The sequence below is a fragment of the Nannobrachium achirus genome, assembly GCF_963921795.1.
Source record: "Nannobrachium achirus genome assembly, chromosome: 6".
Taxonomy (NCBI): Eukaryota; Metazoa; Chordata; class Actinopteri; order Myctophiformes; family Myctophidae; genus Nannobrachium; species Nannobrachium achirus.
In genome coordinates, this window is record NC_137815.1 from 62660291 (window position 1) to 62676814 (window position 16524).

Below are 16524 nucleotides of genomic sequence, written 5' to 3' on the forward strand. Positions count from 1 at the left end.
GAGTAGGTCTACCTTATGCACAGAGCACCCCAGTCTGGAAACTGGCCATGAACATAAGCGGAGCCTGCAGCACCACCATGGGCCAGGTGGAGCCTGTACCATTTCATTAGTCAATTATTTAAAAAGTTGATTGTAGTTGACAATCAGTAGTTGACAATCAGTTGATTGTACACTAGACTATTTGGAGAGTAAAATGGACTATAATAGGCTTTTATTTGTGTTTATTAATTGCCTAATATTTGTATATTTTCCTAAAATGTCAAGTTATGATGTTGTCTGTCTGTGTTTAAAAATGTCAGGGTCTCCGATATATCACACCAATGCCATGTCACCACAATTTTATGAGTAGTATTATATGGCAAAAATAGTGATATGGTCATAAATATTGTGATATTGGATTTTGTTTTCAAACTCTGCGTATCGCCAAGGACCCAAGGGTGTGATGTGTCAAACTTGTAGTGGGTTAGATCGGTGGTTGTCCAAAAGGGAAAAGGAAATCTGCGAATCCTCCTATATATGGAGTACAGTACGTATTCTTATATTGTGAGAATGGTCGGGCCCTTTCTGTCCTCACAGCTCTAGTTGTTATTAGTCTTCAATCTATTCAAAATCTTGTAAAATATACATTTCTTATCATACATAATATTTTCCCAGCTCAGAATTAATGTGATGCCATCTTAATGGATGTGCCATCTTGGCCACATTTAAATTCAACACATACATAGTTTTAGACAGAAATAGACAATCAATCTACAATTGAACAAACCTTTATTTATGGACAATCATTCCATACTACAAGGGGATATGCAAACATACATATACACACATGAATAGTGGTTTGAATCAGATCTATCTCTCTAAGGCAGACGCTCACAGCAGGTAAATTAACTAATTACAAAAAACACTTGTTTTTTTTTACTTGTCATTTCACAGACACAAAGCTTCACTTTTACTTTGGATCATTAGAATACACTCATTAAAATACATTATTTACAAACAGATTTTATTTACATTGGCAAAGCCGTAGAGGAAACCGAAAGCCTTATGTACATTCTGAGAGTGCTTGACAGTTGAACAATGCTCCATCCTCATCATCGGAGCCTGTGTTAGTTATCTTCTAATGCTCAGTCTGCAGGGAAGGCCAAGTATAGTTATCACATCCAACACCCGTTTTATTTTTACACCTGAGCCAGAAAGAATTACAGACCGCAACAAAAATAAGAGAAGGTAATCTCAGTTTGGGATATTACATACAGATAAGAGAGGGAAAGGCTATCATCAGTGGCATAACCAGCTCCCATGTAACTACTACATACAGAACCACGCAGACTGTAATTTTATCACCCTCTGCTGGCTTCAGTTCAGTGTTATGAGTTTTGAAATCAAAGCCCTCCTCGTGTTTATTTTGTGTCTGATCTCAGCACAGAAAAAAGCTTTTGACGCAATCTCAAAACACATCCTTCCAGTTTGTGCTTTGAAATGTCAGCTCTGTACAGTTTACCAAAATACTCACGGCAGGCAGTACTACCCTCACAGCTAATTTATACTGTATCAAACTACAACATTGACATTAACCACATTAACCATTAATCCCTATTTTGGCTATGTCTTCATAGGCAAAATCTTTCAAAAAAAATTCCAAAGAATTTAAAAAAGAAATTAGAAAAATAATCAAAAATTGCGTCACATTGCAACTTGTGAGATTGTGGGTAGCTATCTTTGCAATTTGTTTGTATAGTAGAGTACATGTATAGCAGTGTTTCTCAAACTTTCTCATTTCAAGGTCTCCCCTTTACTCTGACAGCATACAAATGGAACGGGTTCATTATTTGGACCCCACTAAAGAGTCCCTGGAATCCACTTTGAGAACCACTGGTGTATAGGGCCTAAGTTCGGTTTTATGTTGACGCATTTTGTGTATTTTTAGTTGAAAATACATTTGTGTCATATAGGTTGTTCGACAAAGTATAAATTAGCCCTTGTGCCATGAAATTAACATGAGGAGACTGTGACAGCCAGGATGCATTACAACCACTAACAACCAACGTCACTGGCAAGCATATGAATATGACAGTATAATATATTTGTCATACTCATCATTTGAACATTTTCTGTACATAATAAACAAAAGGTTGTGTCTTTTACCTCTCTCACACAAACACACTAGTATGAAACCAGACAGCCAGAGAAAAAGCCAAGCATCAACATTCTGTTAGTAGATATAAATAAGGCAGTTGACTGCACTCTTTTATCGGATACAGTTTCCTTGTCCATTTTGTGAATATGTCAGAATCCTTACACATCACGGTTTGCAAATGAAATTGTAGCACTTTGTATTCAGTGAGTATAACGAAGAAGTCTTTTTTCACATGCTGTTAAAAAAAAACTCTAGTCCAAAGAACATGAGTTGCCATGAGTCGAGTTGTCTCTGGCAAAACCATCCATCAATGTGGATTTGGTATCACATAAGTACAATGGGTAATGACCTAAAATGAAAGCAGGACAGCCCCATTGGTTCAATTTCCAAATTTCCAAACTATTGTGTTATGTATTGTACAACATGGTTAGACAAGGACATCTTGTCTTCATGTGAGTCCCGCTTCTGTTGTTTCGCCCTCAACGTTTCCAGTGTGCTTTTGAAAAAGACCATGTACACGTACGTGCATGACTGTAGAAGTCCCTTGAACCTGTAGAACTGTACAGACACCGTACAGACACCGGAAGGGATCCAGCGAATAAGTTAGGCCTCTGTGAATTGATCCGTCTACACAACCCCCTCTATGAAACTGGTGTCCAGGTGGACAATGAGCATTCTGAGGAAGGACATCTCCTTGCGTGTGTTCTCGAAGATGATGCGTGGGTCATCAGATTGACAGCGGAGGCAGTTGGGGGCCATCACCATGGCCAGGTTGTTGACGTCCATCTTAGTGACAGACACGTTGGCAGGCTGAGCAAACACCTAGAACGTGTAGAGGAGGAGAACAAGCAGTGAGTTAAGAGACCCCAAATTGACCTTTGAGCTAAACTGTCTGGGTCATGTTCAGTTTGTCCTGAGAAACAATCCACAGCATCCATGGAACATATAACCATAGGTACAAGATTGTATATATAGGTCATAAGCACCCTACTTCCGTGTTCAGCAACCTACTTTGCAAGGGGAGTGGGACCCAATGACACTTATTACTATTTATACAGGGACCTGCACATGATTCTGAACAAACACATCACAGAGGTTTTCTGTGGATTGAGTACTTCCTCTTCTGTGTTTGACACAGAAGTACAGCTTTGCATTGCTATGAAGAATGGAAATGGCCCTACTTCACTATCTATTTCTATGCAACTCACATTATGTTTCCAGCATGTTATGTACTACAAAATATTTCTGTTGCATTTTAGCAGCATTCCTAGGGCTGTCACAATTATTACATAATCGTCTAATCGCAATTATTTGACATAGTCGCGATTATTTGACATCGTCGCGATTATTTTTAATAATCGTCATAATCGTTTCCATGTTGAAAAATGTTCATATATATATTTTAAGTAAAAAATAGTGGAAATAACAGATCGGCTATTTCCACTATCAATGTAATTTTTTAAGTAGTAAGTTGTCATATATGTCAGTAATTTCTTTGTATATTTAGGTTATGTGTCATATTTGCCATGTGCATCTTCAAAGCCTAAAAGCCAAACAGAAATGTAATTGTCAACGACAAAAACAAGATTAAATCGTTAATCGCAATTATTTGAGTGACAATGAATCGTCATGTAAAATGTCATAATCATGACAGCCCTACCAGCATGTTATGTACTACAACATACATACTTCTGTTGCATTTTAGCAGCATTCCAGTGGGTTACCTGCAGAAAGTGAATGAAGTAGCACAGCACCAGCCTGTTGAGCTCAGGCAGAGATTGCACCACGGCGATGGCTTCCACCGGGTCGTCGTAGTTAGTGACACACTGCTTGTAGAAGTTCATGGGGATGAGAGGCTCCTCCAGCTCTCGGTACCACAGCTTCATTAGCGAGGCTGTAGGAGACACATCGGCCGTTAACACAACCACACAAAGATAATTTTCTCTTCCTTTTTGTCCACCTTTCCCCATTTTATTTGCACTTAACTTTTGTAAACTCAAATTCCCCATGTCCCTTCAACTAAAACTAACCCTTGTATCACTGAATTGGAGAGAAGATGTGCTAATCTGGAGGAGAAGCTCGTCATAGCAGAAGACCGGAGTCGTAGGAACAACATAAGAGTGATTGGGATCTCTCCTGGGCTAGAAAAGGCTGACCCAGTGGCCTTTATCCAGTCTTTTTTGCAGAAAACATTCCCCGACGAGTTTCCCGACTCCCCCCCGGAGGTGGATCGTGCTCATCGGACCGGCAATCCACGTTCTGATAAGCCAAGGGCTTTCCTGGCAAGGATCCATTTTTTCCGGGTAAAGGAACGCATACTCCAGCTCTCCAGGAAAGCAGGCCAACTGACATACAATGGCAAAAAGGTGTATATTTTCCCCGACTGGTCTGCTGAAACATCAAAGAGAAGGGCAGCTTTCGGGCCAGTAAAGGAATTCCTACGTTCCATCACCGCGGAAGGAGTGAAATACGGAATAAGGCACCCGAGCAAATTCTGGATAACCGTGGATGAGGCGACTTCTACTTTCAACTCACCCAAGGAAGCTCTGGCCTTTTGCAAGGATAAGTTCAAGACTCCAGGTGCTGCGGACGAGACTCTAGCTACGCAGGATGATGAGACGACAGTTACAGAGAACTAACTTTTACCAGGGACACTTTTGCTTTCGTGATCGCGTGCTTTCAAACACATTCTGCCGATGTGATATCCTTTTGCCTTTAATGGACTGTTGGTAAGCTGGCTGGGACTTTGGAGATGACTTTTACGCAGCGTCTTTCTTTCCTCACTCTCTCCTCCTCCTCCTCCCCAAAGGGTGAGTTGTTAATGTAAGCCTACTTATTGTTTTGGACTCATCATCTGACTTGACGTTGTGTTTTCAAGTGTTTCGTTTCATAATACCTATTTTATTTGTATCGAAGAATAAGATATATTTTATTTTTTAACAAGATCTGTAAGCAGATGGGTGTTACTCGTTTTAATTTAGGTTACCGCAAGGAGAGAGGATTTAGGGCTGCTAAAGCTATAAGCATAATTCACTGTCTTTTTTGTTTGAATATAATGGACATTGTTCTTGTTATTATTGTATTCCTTTTCTTTGCTCTTATTGAGCGTTGTGCTGCTTACTATATAGGTCTAGAGGGTTTTATCTCTCTCTGTTAAGCTTTGTCTAACGGGTTCCGTGTCGCGGTTCAGACGGAGCCTGCTCTCTCTCTCGTCTTCCCTCTATGTCTCTCTATCTATCTCGGCTTTCCCTCTCTCTCTCTCTCTCTCTCTCTCTCTCTCTCTCTCTCTCTCTCTCTCTCTCTCTCTCTCTATGGCTCTCTCTCTCGCTGTGTGTGTGTGCGTGTGTGTCTCTCTCTCTCTCTCTCTCTCTCTCTCTCTCTCTCTCTCTCTTTCTGTTAGGTAATGGCGGCTATGTTGGTTGTTAGTTTATGGTTCGTTTATGCCTCCTAAAACGCTACTTTCTCGGGTAGGAGGGCGAGACTGGGCTTTGGCCTTTGTATTGAGTAATGTAGCCTACTGTTTAAGGTGAAACAGATATAAATAATATGGTCTAAATTGTGAAGGCTCCGCGGTTCCAGAGACCACTCGCTCTCCCGCCCTTTCTCTATGTCTCTCTACCTATCTCTGCTTCTCCTCTCTCTCTCTCTCTCCCTGGCTCATTGACTCGTTCTTTTTTTTCCTTTTTTTTTTTTTTTCTAATCTCAATAGCTGGCGGATGTACGATCTCGTGGCGCGTTGGCTCTACGTGCTTGTGGATCCGCTGTCTGGGGGGGGGGGGGGGTAGTTATTTACCTACTTTACTTGTTGTCTTCTAAAATGTTAATTTCTTGATGGGGGGAGAGGGGAGCTCTGTATTGGGATATTTATATTTATTTTGTAGTCGTGATTGGGTAGGTTCACTGTTTGAAGTATGGTAGTTTACTGTTTAAGACGGAAACAGACTTAACTAATATGATTGACATTTATCTAAGTTTGCACTGGCCTTTTGGGCATGTACAGGGAGCTGTATATGGCGCAGTATGCATTATGTGTGCTGTGTTGTATATGGTTTCCTGATCATACATAACTGTGTTTTATGTAAATACTTATGTATACAGACTTTTCTTTTCTTTCTTTTTTTCCCTCTTCTAATTAGTAATTGTGGTTTGTATGCATGGATGCATGGGGGGGGCTGTATGTGGCGCAGTATGCATTAACACTGTGTGTGCTTTGCTGCATATGGCCCCCCGGATGTGCTTTTAATTTCTATTTCTAACTACATATATAAGTGCATATATTTTTTATATCATATACACTGATTTCCTTTTTATTTATTTTTATTATTAATATTATATTAGTGCCTTGTCGTGGTGACAGCCTTATTTCCACTTATCTGTCACAAGTGTTTGGTTATTTGCATTAACGTGGCTTATAGGGCTTTATCACATTCTAGGTGGGCCTAATGCTGGACTGATTATTATTATTACAGTTGTTATAGTCCCCTCATTTTTTTTCCCTTTATTCTTTTCTTTTTTCTCTCCCCCTTCTTTACTAGAAATGTTAACATACCATTCTCATTTATTTAAGTGATATGAAGTGGGGAGATTGATCATAATTTGAGCGGATGGAATGTTTGAGAGCTATTCAGCCACAAGAAGGCACTTTTTTGTTGTTGTTGTTTTTACTTTGGTGATCTGTTATATATTTACATAATCACCAGAGGGCAATGTATGGTTACTTTTGGGCAGTTACTTGTTTGCACTCTCTGACAGAGTGAAATGAAGGTTGACTAATAGGTTGATAGGGTGGGGAACTGTTTTTGTGCACTCTGATGCTAATGGGGTTTTCCCCCTCAAGCTTCAATGTTATGTGTTTTTTTATGTTCGTTTGATGTTGCTTTTTCCTTTCTGTTCCTTTTGGGGTTGTTTTGTTTTTCTGTGGGGAAGGTTTGTTGTGAGGGACCAACTAGGAAATTCTAAAATGTTCTACTGTGCTTGCTGTGCGTATGGTTTGAACCACAATTATGACAGAATATAAATTTCTAAGTTTCAATGTAAGGGGAGCGAATATACCGCATAAGCGAACCAGCATTTTGGGGGTTTTGCGATCTAAATCAATTGACTTTGCATTTATACAGGAGTCTCATCTTTTAAAAGAGCATTCCAACCGATTGGCTAATAAACATTATCGTGTTTTAGCCTTTTCAGCTGCTTCTTCCAAAACCAAGGGAGTAGCCGTATTGGCTAGACGTAACCTTAGGTTGGATTTTTTGGGTGATTGGTCTGACAGTGACGGGAGGATAGCTGTTGCTAAAATCCGCTTGGAGGGTAAAATGCTAGCACTAGTCTCTGTGTATGCTCCAAATGTTTTAGACAAAGAGTTTTACAAATTACTAACTAAAACCTTATTGGAACTGACGGATTTCAAAATCATTGTTGGTGCTGACTTCAATGCAACATGGCAACATAACCTAGATAGATCCACTGGGGTAGAAAGCAGAGAACAAGCACTAGCGTCTGCAGAACTACGTGCTTGGGCAAACTCAACTGGCTTACTCGACATCTGGCGTTTAATGAACCCAACGGTTAGAGATTTTTCTTTTCTGTCGGGTAGGCATGCTTCATTCTCTAGGATCGATTACGTTTTTGCCCCTGTTAGCTTGTTTCATAAAATTGCCAAGGTAGAGTTGCTCCCAATGTCACTCTCGGATCACAAGGCGGTGCTGTGTGTTGCTTCACTGAAACAGGTTATAGATAGAGCTCCTAGATGGCGGTTTAACACCACACTGCTGCGCGATGCGGCATTTGTAGCTCAGTTTCAAACTGGTTTGCGCGAATTTATAAATATCAATACAGGCTCAGTTGAGGATCCCAGAATTCTTTGGGATGCAATTAAAGGCTTTATCAGGAGTAATACAACCCTCTATGCGTCCACTCAGAGAAAATTAAGGTCAGCCAAACTGGTGGAATTGGAATCTCGGTTTTCTACTTTGGATAATTCTCTCCAAAATAACTTTGATGTTAGTACAGCAACCCAGAGAGAGCTAGTTAAGAAAGAAATTAACTCCATTCTCAAGCGCCGCTCAGAATTTCAAATGAAACGCACAAGGCAAAACTACTATTTTAATAGTGCAAGACCCAGTCACTTACTGGCTTTACGTCTTAGATCCAATGAGCATTTTGCTGATATTGTTAGTGTCAAATCAACAACGGGAGCCATGGTTACAGAACCCAAAGAGGTCAATGCCACGTTTCGTGCTTTTTATGATGAGCTCTACACCTCCGAGGTCATTCACGATGATGCAGTATGCAATGATTTTTTATCCAACATACAGTTACCAACCCTTAGCGAGGCGGATGCGGAAGCCTTAGATAGACCGCTCCATCTGGCGGAATTACAGGAAGCTGTGCTCGCAATGCGTAGGGGCAAGTCGCCTGGTTTGGATGGGATACCCCCTGAACTTTATGCCATCTTTTGGGAAGATCTAGGTCAGCTGATGCTAGACATGTTTCGATATGCAATTGAAAGTGGCTCTTTCTCCAGGGATGTGAATGTAGCTATTATATCATTATTGTTGAAGAAGAACAAGGATCCCACAGATTGCGCAAGCTATAGACCGCTTTCACTTTTGAATTCTGATCTAAAAGTTTTTGCTAAGGTGCTTGCGCGTCGCTTGCAGGGTTTTATGACCACCTTAGTACACTGTGATCAGACAGGTTTCATAGGAACAAGACTAGCCTCTGATAATGCTAGACGACTATTGCATATCATCGATAGGGCTAAGGAGCTGAGGACCCCCGCCGCAGTGTTGTCGCTCGATGCGTTGAAAGCATTTGATCGTCTGGAATGGTCTTACCTGTGGGCTGTACTAGATAAAATGGGATTTGGTGCTTCATTCATACATTTTGTTAAAGTACTTTATTCTAATCCGTCAGCGATGGTCCTAACCGGTAAGATCTGTTCGCCGCTATTCACGATTGGCAGATCTTCAAGGCAGGGTTGTCCCCTTAGTCCTCTCCTTTTCGCACTTTCACTCGAACCCTTGGCTCAGACAGTGCGTCAGTCTGCAGATATTACTCCTGTTTCGATTAACAACACACAGCATCGCATTTCCCTATATGCTGATGATATTCTACTGTTCATTGAGAATGCACCACAGTCAATTACTCACGTCCTTCAAATTTTTGATCAGTTCAGTTCCATTTCCGGCTACAAAATTAATTGGACGAAGTCAGCCCTTCTACCTCTAAATGATCAGATGAGATCTGCTATCCTGCCGCCCATAATCCCAGTAGTAAGCCAATTCAAATATCTTGGCATAGATATTTTCCCCTCTCTTCAGGCTATTGTTAAGAACAACTATGGTGACACTCTAAATAAGATTTGTCTTGATTTAGATAGATGGTCATCTTTGCCCAACTCTCTCCAAGCTCGAGTTTCAATCATAAAGATGAATGTTCTTCCTAGGGTTAACTTTGTAAGCTCTATGCTCCCTTTGCCACCACCGCCGCAATACTGGAATAAGCTTCACTCTTCGATATCTAAGTTTGTGTGGAAAGGGAAACGCCCTCGTCTTAAACTTTCTCTATTACAACGTGCTAGAGATGATGGCGGCCTTTCATTGCCCAACTTTAAATTTTATTATTGGGCCTTCACGCTCCGCCCCCTTTTAAATTGGTTTAACCCAGCAAATAAGGTTTCTTGGAGAGAGCTTGAGGAGAGTTTAGTGCAGCCTGTTGAATTGAGAGATCTTATCTATTCAAACATAACTACACATCAATGCAAAGTTCGCTTTGGACCTATCATTTCTCATTTAGTGGCAGTATGGAGGGCAGCTGAAAAGATGTGTAAGATTGATTGTAAATGGAACTTATTTTCCCCAGTGTTCAATAATCAAAGACTTTTAATCGAGGATCGCCCCATTCGCTTTCCAAGGTGGAGGGCTAAGGGGATTCGTACATTAGGGGACTTATTTGATAGAAATGGTTTACGACCTTTTCGAGATTTGTGTGACATCTTCAATCTGCCTGGAAATACCCTTTTTTTCTACTTCCAACTGAGAACGTCCATGAGGACCTACGGGGTCCCATGGCAAGCTCCCCTTAGATTGCACCCCTTCCATGAGTTTATCTGTGATGGTAACAGAACAAGAGGTTTGGTTTCCACCCTCTATGGTTTTTTATTAGACTGTAGTTATGGGCCCCTATCTGTTGATACTGTTTGGAGGAATGATGTACCAAATTTGGACCCTGACTTTTGTTGGGACACAGTATGGTCTAACATTAGGCTATCTTCTAGAAATCCAGACCATCAACAAATTCATTTAAATTTTGTTCATCGGACTTATTTAACTCCCCGCAGACTATGTGCTATGAGGATTTTGAATAATCCCAACTGCACTCTCTGCGCCTCAAATAGTATTGGTACCTTCCTTCACATGGTTTGGGAATGCCCAAATGTGTCGTCATTCTGGAATATGGTTGCCTCCAAACTTTCAACTATTTTTAGTATTAATATCATATCTTCTCCTTCTTTATTTTTATTAAATGACGTCTCACAGTTGCAACTAAACAATATACGCAAGCGCATCTTCTTTGCTGGATTAACGGCGGCGAAGAAGATGGTAGCTACGCGGTGGAAACCTCCTCATACGTTAACGTTTCGCCAGTGGGCCTTGACCTTTCTAGATATAGTATATTTAGAGCAGTCGATAGCAAGGTTACACGGAGCAAAAGAAGAAAACATTAATATGTGGTCGGACATTGCAGATAAGCTTAAGGCTATGATTCAAGAAATCACTATATAGTGGTAACAGCCTAGCACAGGCATGCACTATTGTACATTCCGTGTTGGTCCGGGGAAAGGGGGTGGGTGGGTTTTCTTTTCCTTTTCTTGTTTTGCTATTGTTTGTGTTGTTTGTCTGTTAATTGCATTTTTCTTTTGATTAATGTTTTACTTTTTCTTGTTCTATTCATATGTATGTCTCTAATTTCATGTTATGGAAAATAAAAATAATTGATAACAAAAAAAAAACTAAAACTAACCCTAACCGTAAACGCAAGTAACCACTCCTAAATACCTAGCCTGAATCTTTTCATAACTGTATCCATAATTTCAATTAATTTTATTATTATTATTAATATTACTATTGTAAATAAAATAAAAATTACCTTATCCTTATGGAAAGCAGGGGCAATGTCCCTATGAGGTTGATTTCTTTCTTGTTTACAAACATTATGGGTACTACTACTCCCCCACCCACCCACCCACGCACGCACGCACGCACGCACCCGCGCACACACACACACACACACACACACACACACACACACACACACACACACACACACACACACACACACACACACACACACACACACACACACACACACACACACACACACACACACACACACACACACACACATTTATATCATAGAGGAGGGTAGAGCCTGTCTCACCAGGAACATTGGGGTCTGACAGGTTCTCGGGGATCCTCCACTGGTCCACCTGCAGCTTCAATGCATTCACTTCATCAATGTCTCCAGGCACCCTGAGGATCATACACAGAGGAATAGTTACTGTACATGCGTTGGCCAGAAGGGGGAACCCTACTCCCAGTGATCCAAATGATCCACGCTTTGCATGAGCCTATAATCTCATGCCCACCCAACAGCGTCCAAATGTGCGCGGTGACTTTGGAAATATACTGTTTCCTTGTTGGTTTATTCTTTTATAGAATAAAGTAAATATGTAGGCTATCATTTGTGATGATAAAACAGCACACTGTTCAGGCACATATCCAAGCGTGAGTTCAAGTTTTATGGGGCGAGGAACTGGGGTCAAAAACAAATGAAAATCTCCCAGAATGAAAGGAACTGACAGAACCCTTTGAGCAAACAACTTGTTCAATGTGCAGTGCACATGAAGACACAAGCAATGCAAAGCTTGTGTTTTCATGTGTGTGTAAACCTCAGCTTAAGCAGCAATGTAAACCAAATTATGAAGCTTCAAACTAAACAGCAGCGCTAGTCTCCGGAGTAAAGTGGGGGCCATGTTTGTTCTGCTGTCCACCCTGAATATTGCAAACAGCCTACGTTAAAACATACTAAGCCACCCTGGACCACCCACACCTACCTACATACGCACACAAACACACACACACACATAGGCTTTTAAACCGTATACATACAATGTGTCACCGTACACACCCCTAACTCAGACTCAAACAAGTCGTGTCATGGCATGTCAGCCGACAGGAGTTTTTGTTCATCTCACCTGAAGATGCCCTCCGTCTGGGCTCCGCCCAGCGCTAGGACGTACTGAGAGAGCTGCACCTGCACCCAGGGCAGTTTTCTGTCTGGGAACAACTCGCTCTGCCGCTCCATCACCTCCTCCAGGGAGCTGCCGAACAGCGAGGGAGTCACGATGGCCCGTCTGCTGTGGTCTATCTCCTCCAAGGTGGGCTTACGGAGGCCCTAAGGGCGGTGAGGAGAGGGGAAGATTAACACCTCTGTCTGTCGGTGGGGGGGGACGACGAATATGATACTAATCATAGTTGTGTCTATGGCTGCCTGAGATCTGTGATTATGTCTGGAAGGCAATATGACTGGGCCTATGTTTAGGTCTCACCTGTGACTGTGTCAGCTTACCTGTAATTATACGTCTGCCTATGACTGTGTGCTACATGAATTACGTTGCGCAGTACATCTTTAAATGAGTTGACTGATTTTGCAATAAAAGCTACCTGTTTGCTCTGCTATACCATATTATCGTCACTGTCACAAGTTTCAAATGTGTACGTTTTTTCGTAAAGTAAAGCCCTGCTTCATCATACAAGACTGTCGCACAAAACTAGTGAAAACAGTAGATCTACAAGCACACAACGCCTCACATCGTGTGCTTGTAGATCAGCTATTTTCACTAGTTTAAATCCTTTTTAAAATGATAAATACAATTAAAACGGTTTTGGACATACAAGGTTTCCACCCGAAAACTAAGATATTATACTATTAGTGTATATTTTGTTTGACTCACCTTTTTTCCTCCAGTTATTGCAACTTTCTGTAGTTTCCGATAGCAGAACTTGGCATATGTGCTGATAGGCAGGCCTGTTAGGAGACAGGAAAGCCAACAATTGAAACGCAACACCTCAAGAAACAGCGCTCCCATTCCTGCCATTGATTTGTCACATAACCCAAACCGGTGCATATGAGGACCTGACATTAAAGAACATATAAACTAATGAATGGGTGTGTTTTCCCCTCCCAAGCGGTGGCAGGCAGGCAGTGGTAATTGGAGAGACAAATGTGGATGGTGTGATTCTGACATTATGGGGATTGGAACAGGCTCGTTTAAACTGTAAGGCTGGAGAAAGATTTACTCCAGAACAACAAAGGCTTTACAGGCAGGAGGAGCCGGGCCTACACATCCTGTTTACAGGTGATTCATCAGACATATACCGGTAGGTCATCAGAGGGAATGAGGAACACAGTGCTGTCTTCTACTACCTGTCTTATGTACTTTACGGTTGGCTCAAATCTATTCCTGAGACGTGCCACATCAGAGGAATGACGTTCTCTATTTTGGAGGTGGCACATGTATCCAAGAGACGTCACAACAAAACAACACAGCAGCAGCCCAGTCTGCCATCATCACCGGAGAATTAAACTTGAATTTCAAACGCCTCCGTTTGTAAGAACAAAAAAGGTGAACAGGAAATCACAATTTACCGGTCACCGTCTACACTCACAAAAAGGAAATCTTCCCCATTCCTCATTTCCGTGGAAACTCAAGTTTACACCAAACACCGGTTTCTCCACTTCCTCTGTACAGTCTGTTCAATTACACCCACGGGGTCCCCGAGCCTTCTGTCTCAGGTACCTGAACCAGTGCCAGATGGAACGCCACGTGCTGGGGTAAAAAAAAAAGGAAAAAACATCCTTTCCGGAATGTTCCCCTCAGCCAAAGCCCCCAGATTTATAGCAACCAGGTGACTCATATGCATGTTCGCAACTGTTGTTAGTCTGACCAAGTTCAAATATAATTACATCTAATTAAAGAGATCATACCAATCATTTGCCCATGATCTGGAAGATTTACTTTCCCATGCGTCTCAACACAGAGGCTGTGTTCCGTTTGCAGTGAAGAAAGCAAATGCGGTGAGCCCCATTCCTTTCCCTGCCGCAGTGACAATAGCACTGAACACTCATGGTGGTCTTCGTTTACATGTTGCATGATGGCTGTGGTACCACGAAAACGATGATGATGATAACAACAAAGAAACGAAAGCCCAGGAGAGATCGTCTCTTTTTGGAGTGGTGAAAGCACTCCCAATAGACAGGTATGTCTGTGGGTGGCTGGCTATGTGGCTGGCTGGCTGGCTGGCTGGCTATGTCTGTAGCCTGGCAATACCTCTAGTGGCCACACACAACACACATGTTAAAGGAGGGGTGCTGTTTAGCAGGCCAGGCACACTCAACACGCACGCACGCACGCACGCACGCACGCACGCACACACATGGTATAGCTGCTCAGATTCACCACTCCACTTCGAACCGAGGTTTGATTTTTAAGGGTTTGAGTAGCGTCTGCTGCAACTAGGCTGCATGGGAACACGAAGACACCTGTTTAACGATGAAACACAACGCCCACTGAAGGATGAGCCGATGACTCTCACTCAGGGGTCTTCAACAGGGGGTCCTCAGAGTTACTACAGGGGGGCCGCCAAATCCTTGTGTGGTAGGATCATTCTTTTAAATTAACAACTTGAACCCTCGCATCCCTATTCTGAGGAGAACTTTAGCCAAAGATAGCAGATCTAAAACTCTCAACGCCTCGCGCTGCAAGGCGAGACGTTGAGAGCTTGTAGATCGGCTATTTTCGGCAAATAGGTTTGGTGTAGAGGTAAAAAAGAGCGAAACCAAGTACATAGTGAAACGTCAAGTTTACAAAATATCGACGATTTAAGTGATTAAATGTCTGAAAATACACATTAACATGAATCCAACATAGACTGATGACAGTGCTGTCAAACAAGTCTATGAATCTATCTATGAAATCAATGAAAATCTGCATCACACATTTATACAATATGTAGAGAGGTCCCTGCTTCATGTCTCTCTCAGCTAAGGGGTCCTTGGTCTGAAAACGTTGAAGACCCCTGCTCTCACTCAACACGGTTAGTGTTTTTGTCCCTGAGCCTAGACGATGACACTTGTGTTAAGTAAGTCCCATTGTTTACCGAGCACCCTCAAACACACACACACACACACACACACACACACACACACACACACACACACACACACACACACACACACACACACACACACACACACACACACACACACACACACACACACACACACACACACACACACACACACACACACACACACACACACACACACACACACACACACACACACACACACACACACACCCTGAGACCAAAGGACTCGAGACTCGAAGCCCATTCCGATGTCAGGCCCGGGACTGACAACAGGCCTCCAGTTCCCACACACGACTCCCACCCTTTCTACTCACAGCTGCTCCATACTGTGGTCAGATGCACCGCACTGCATTCCAACTCTCCTATCCATCAGGCAGACAGCAGCTCTCATTATACTGTTTGCGTGGATGGCCTGTGTATGGACTTTTCTTTTTTCTACTCCCGGTGGTTAGCCTTCATCGAGAGCAATAATAGCCCCCTTTCCCTGAAGACATGATTCTTCTCTCGCTAAAGGCATTTGGAGTTAGTCAGCGACTCGTGGAGGAGGCTGTCTTTTTGGGGCTGTTCTGCAGTGTATGACCTCGTCTGAGTCATCGCTGTGACAATATGCGGGACCACCGTTTGGGATGACAGCTACAAGATAGCTGGGCGACATCACCAGAGTGGGTCATGTGGCCTGCTCTAATGAGAGCATGTGCCAGTGAGTAGGCTTGCTTTAAACGGGTGACTGCCATGCTATGTGGGCATGCTAAATGAGACCACTAGTGTGACTCACTGAGCAGTTCATTGTGTGTCTATAGAGCCACTCAGAACTTTTCATCCTACATATTTCTCTTCCCAGGCCGGCCTTCTTTTCTTTCTGTGAAAACCATCCATTGTGTCTACAAGGGAAGCCAGTGCACAGCGTTTCATGTATGCACAGTCAGCTCAGTGCAAAATGTTCCATCCCACTCCTGAGTGTTCGCCCTACAGGGAGCGATATGTTTGATTTGTTATGATTTCTATCTCTTGCAGATCCAAGATAGCCTTTTTCTTTTGGAGAGTAGAGAATAAACATTGTTGAGCTCTCATTCCAACCCCCATCGCCACCCTGTCAAACCCAAGGGCACTGAATACCTAAAATTATTAATTTCTTTATTATCATTTATCAATTAACTTGTTTTGCAAACTCCC

The 16524-nt window shown here is 42.3% G+C and overlaps 1 protein-coding gene across 2 annotated transcripts in view; it reads right to left on the reverse strand.

Annotated features, from left to right (window-relative positions):
- Positions 1–782: 782 nt before the first annotated feature.
- The window catches only part of arhgap46a (Rho GTPase activating protein 46a), a 58074-nt gene continuing 42332 nt past the window's right edge, over positions 783–16524 (reverse strand). For both annotated transcript variants that reach the window (XM_080727423.1, XM_080727422.1), the window contains exons 6-10: positions 13155–13228; positions 12396–12595; positions 11579–11670; positions 3862–4031; positions 783–2959 (exon numbers count right to left, since the gene is read on the reverse strand). In XM_080727423.1, coding sequence (XP_080583549.1) covers positions 2765–2959; positions 3862–4031; positions 11579–11670; positions 12396–12595; positions 13155–13228 — 731 coding nt within the window. In that variant the 3' untranslated portion in view covers positions 783–2764. The remainder of the gene's footprint in view (positions 2960–3861; positions 4032–11578; positions 11671–12395; positions 12596–13154; positions 13229–16524) is intronic.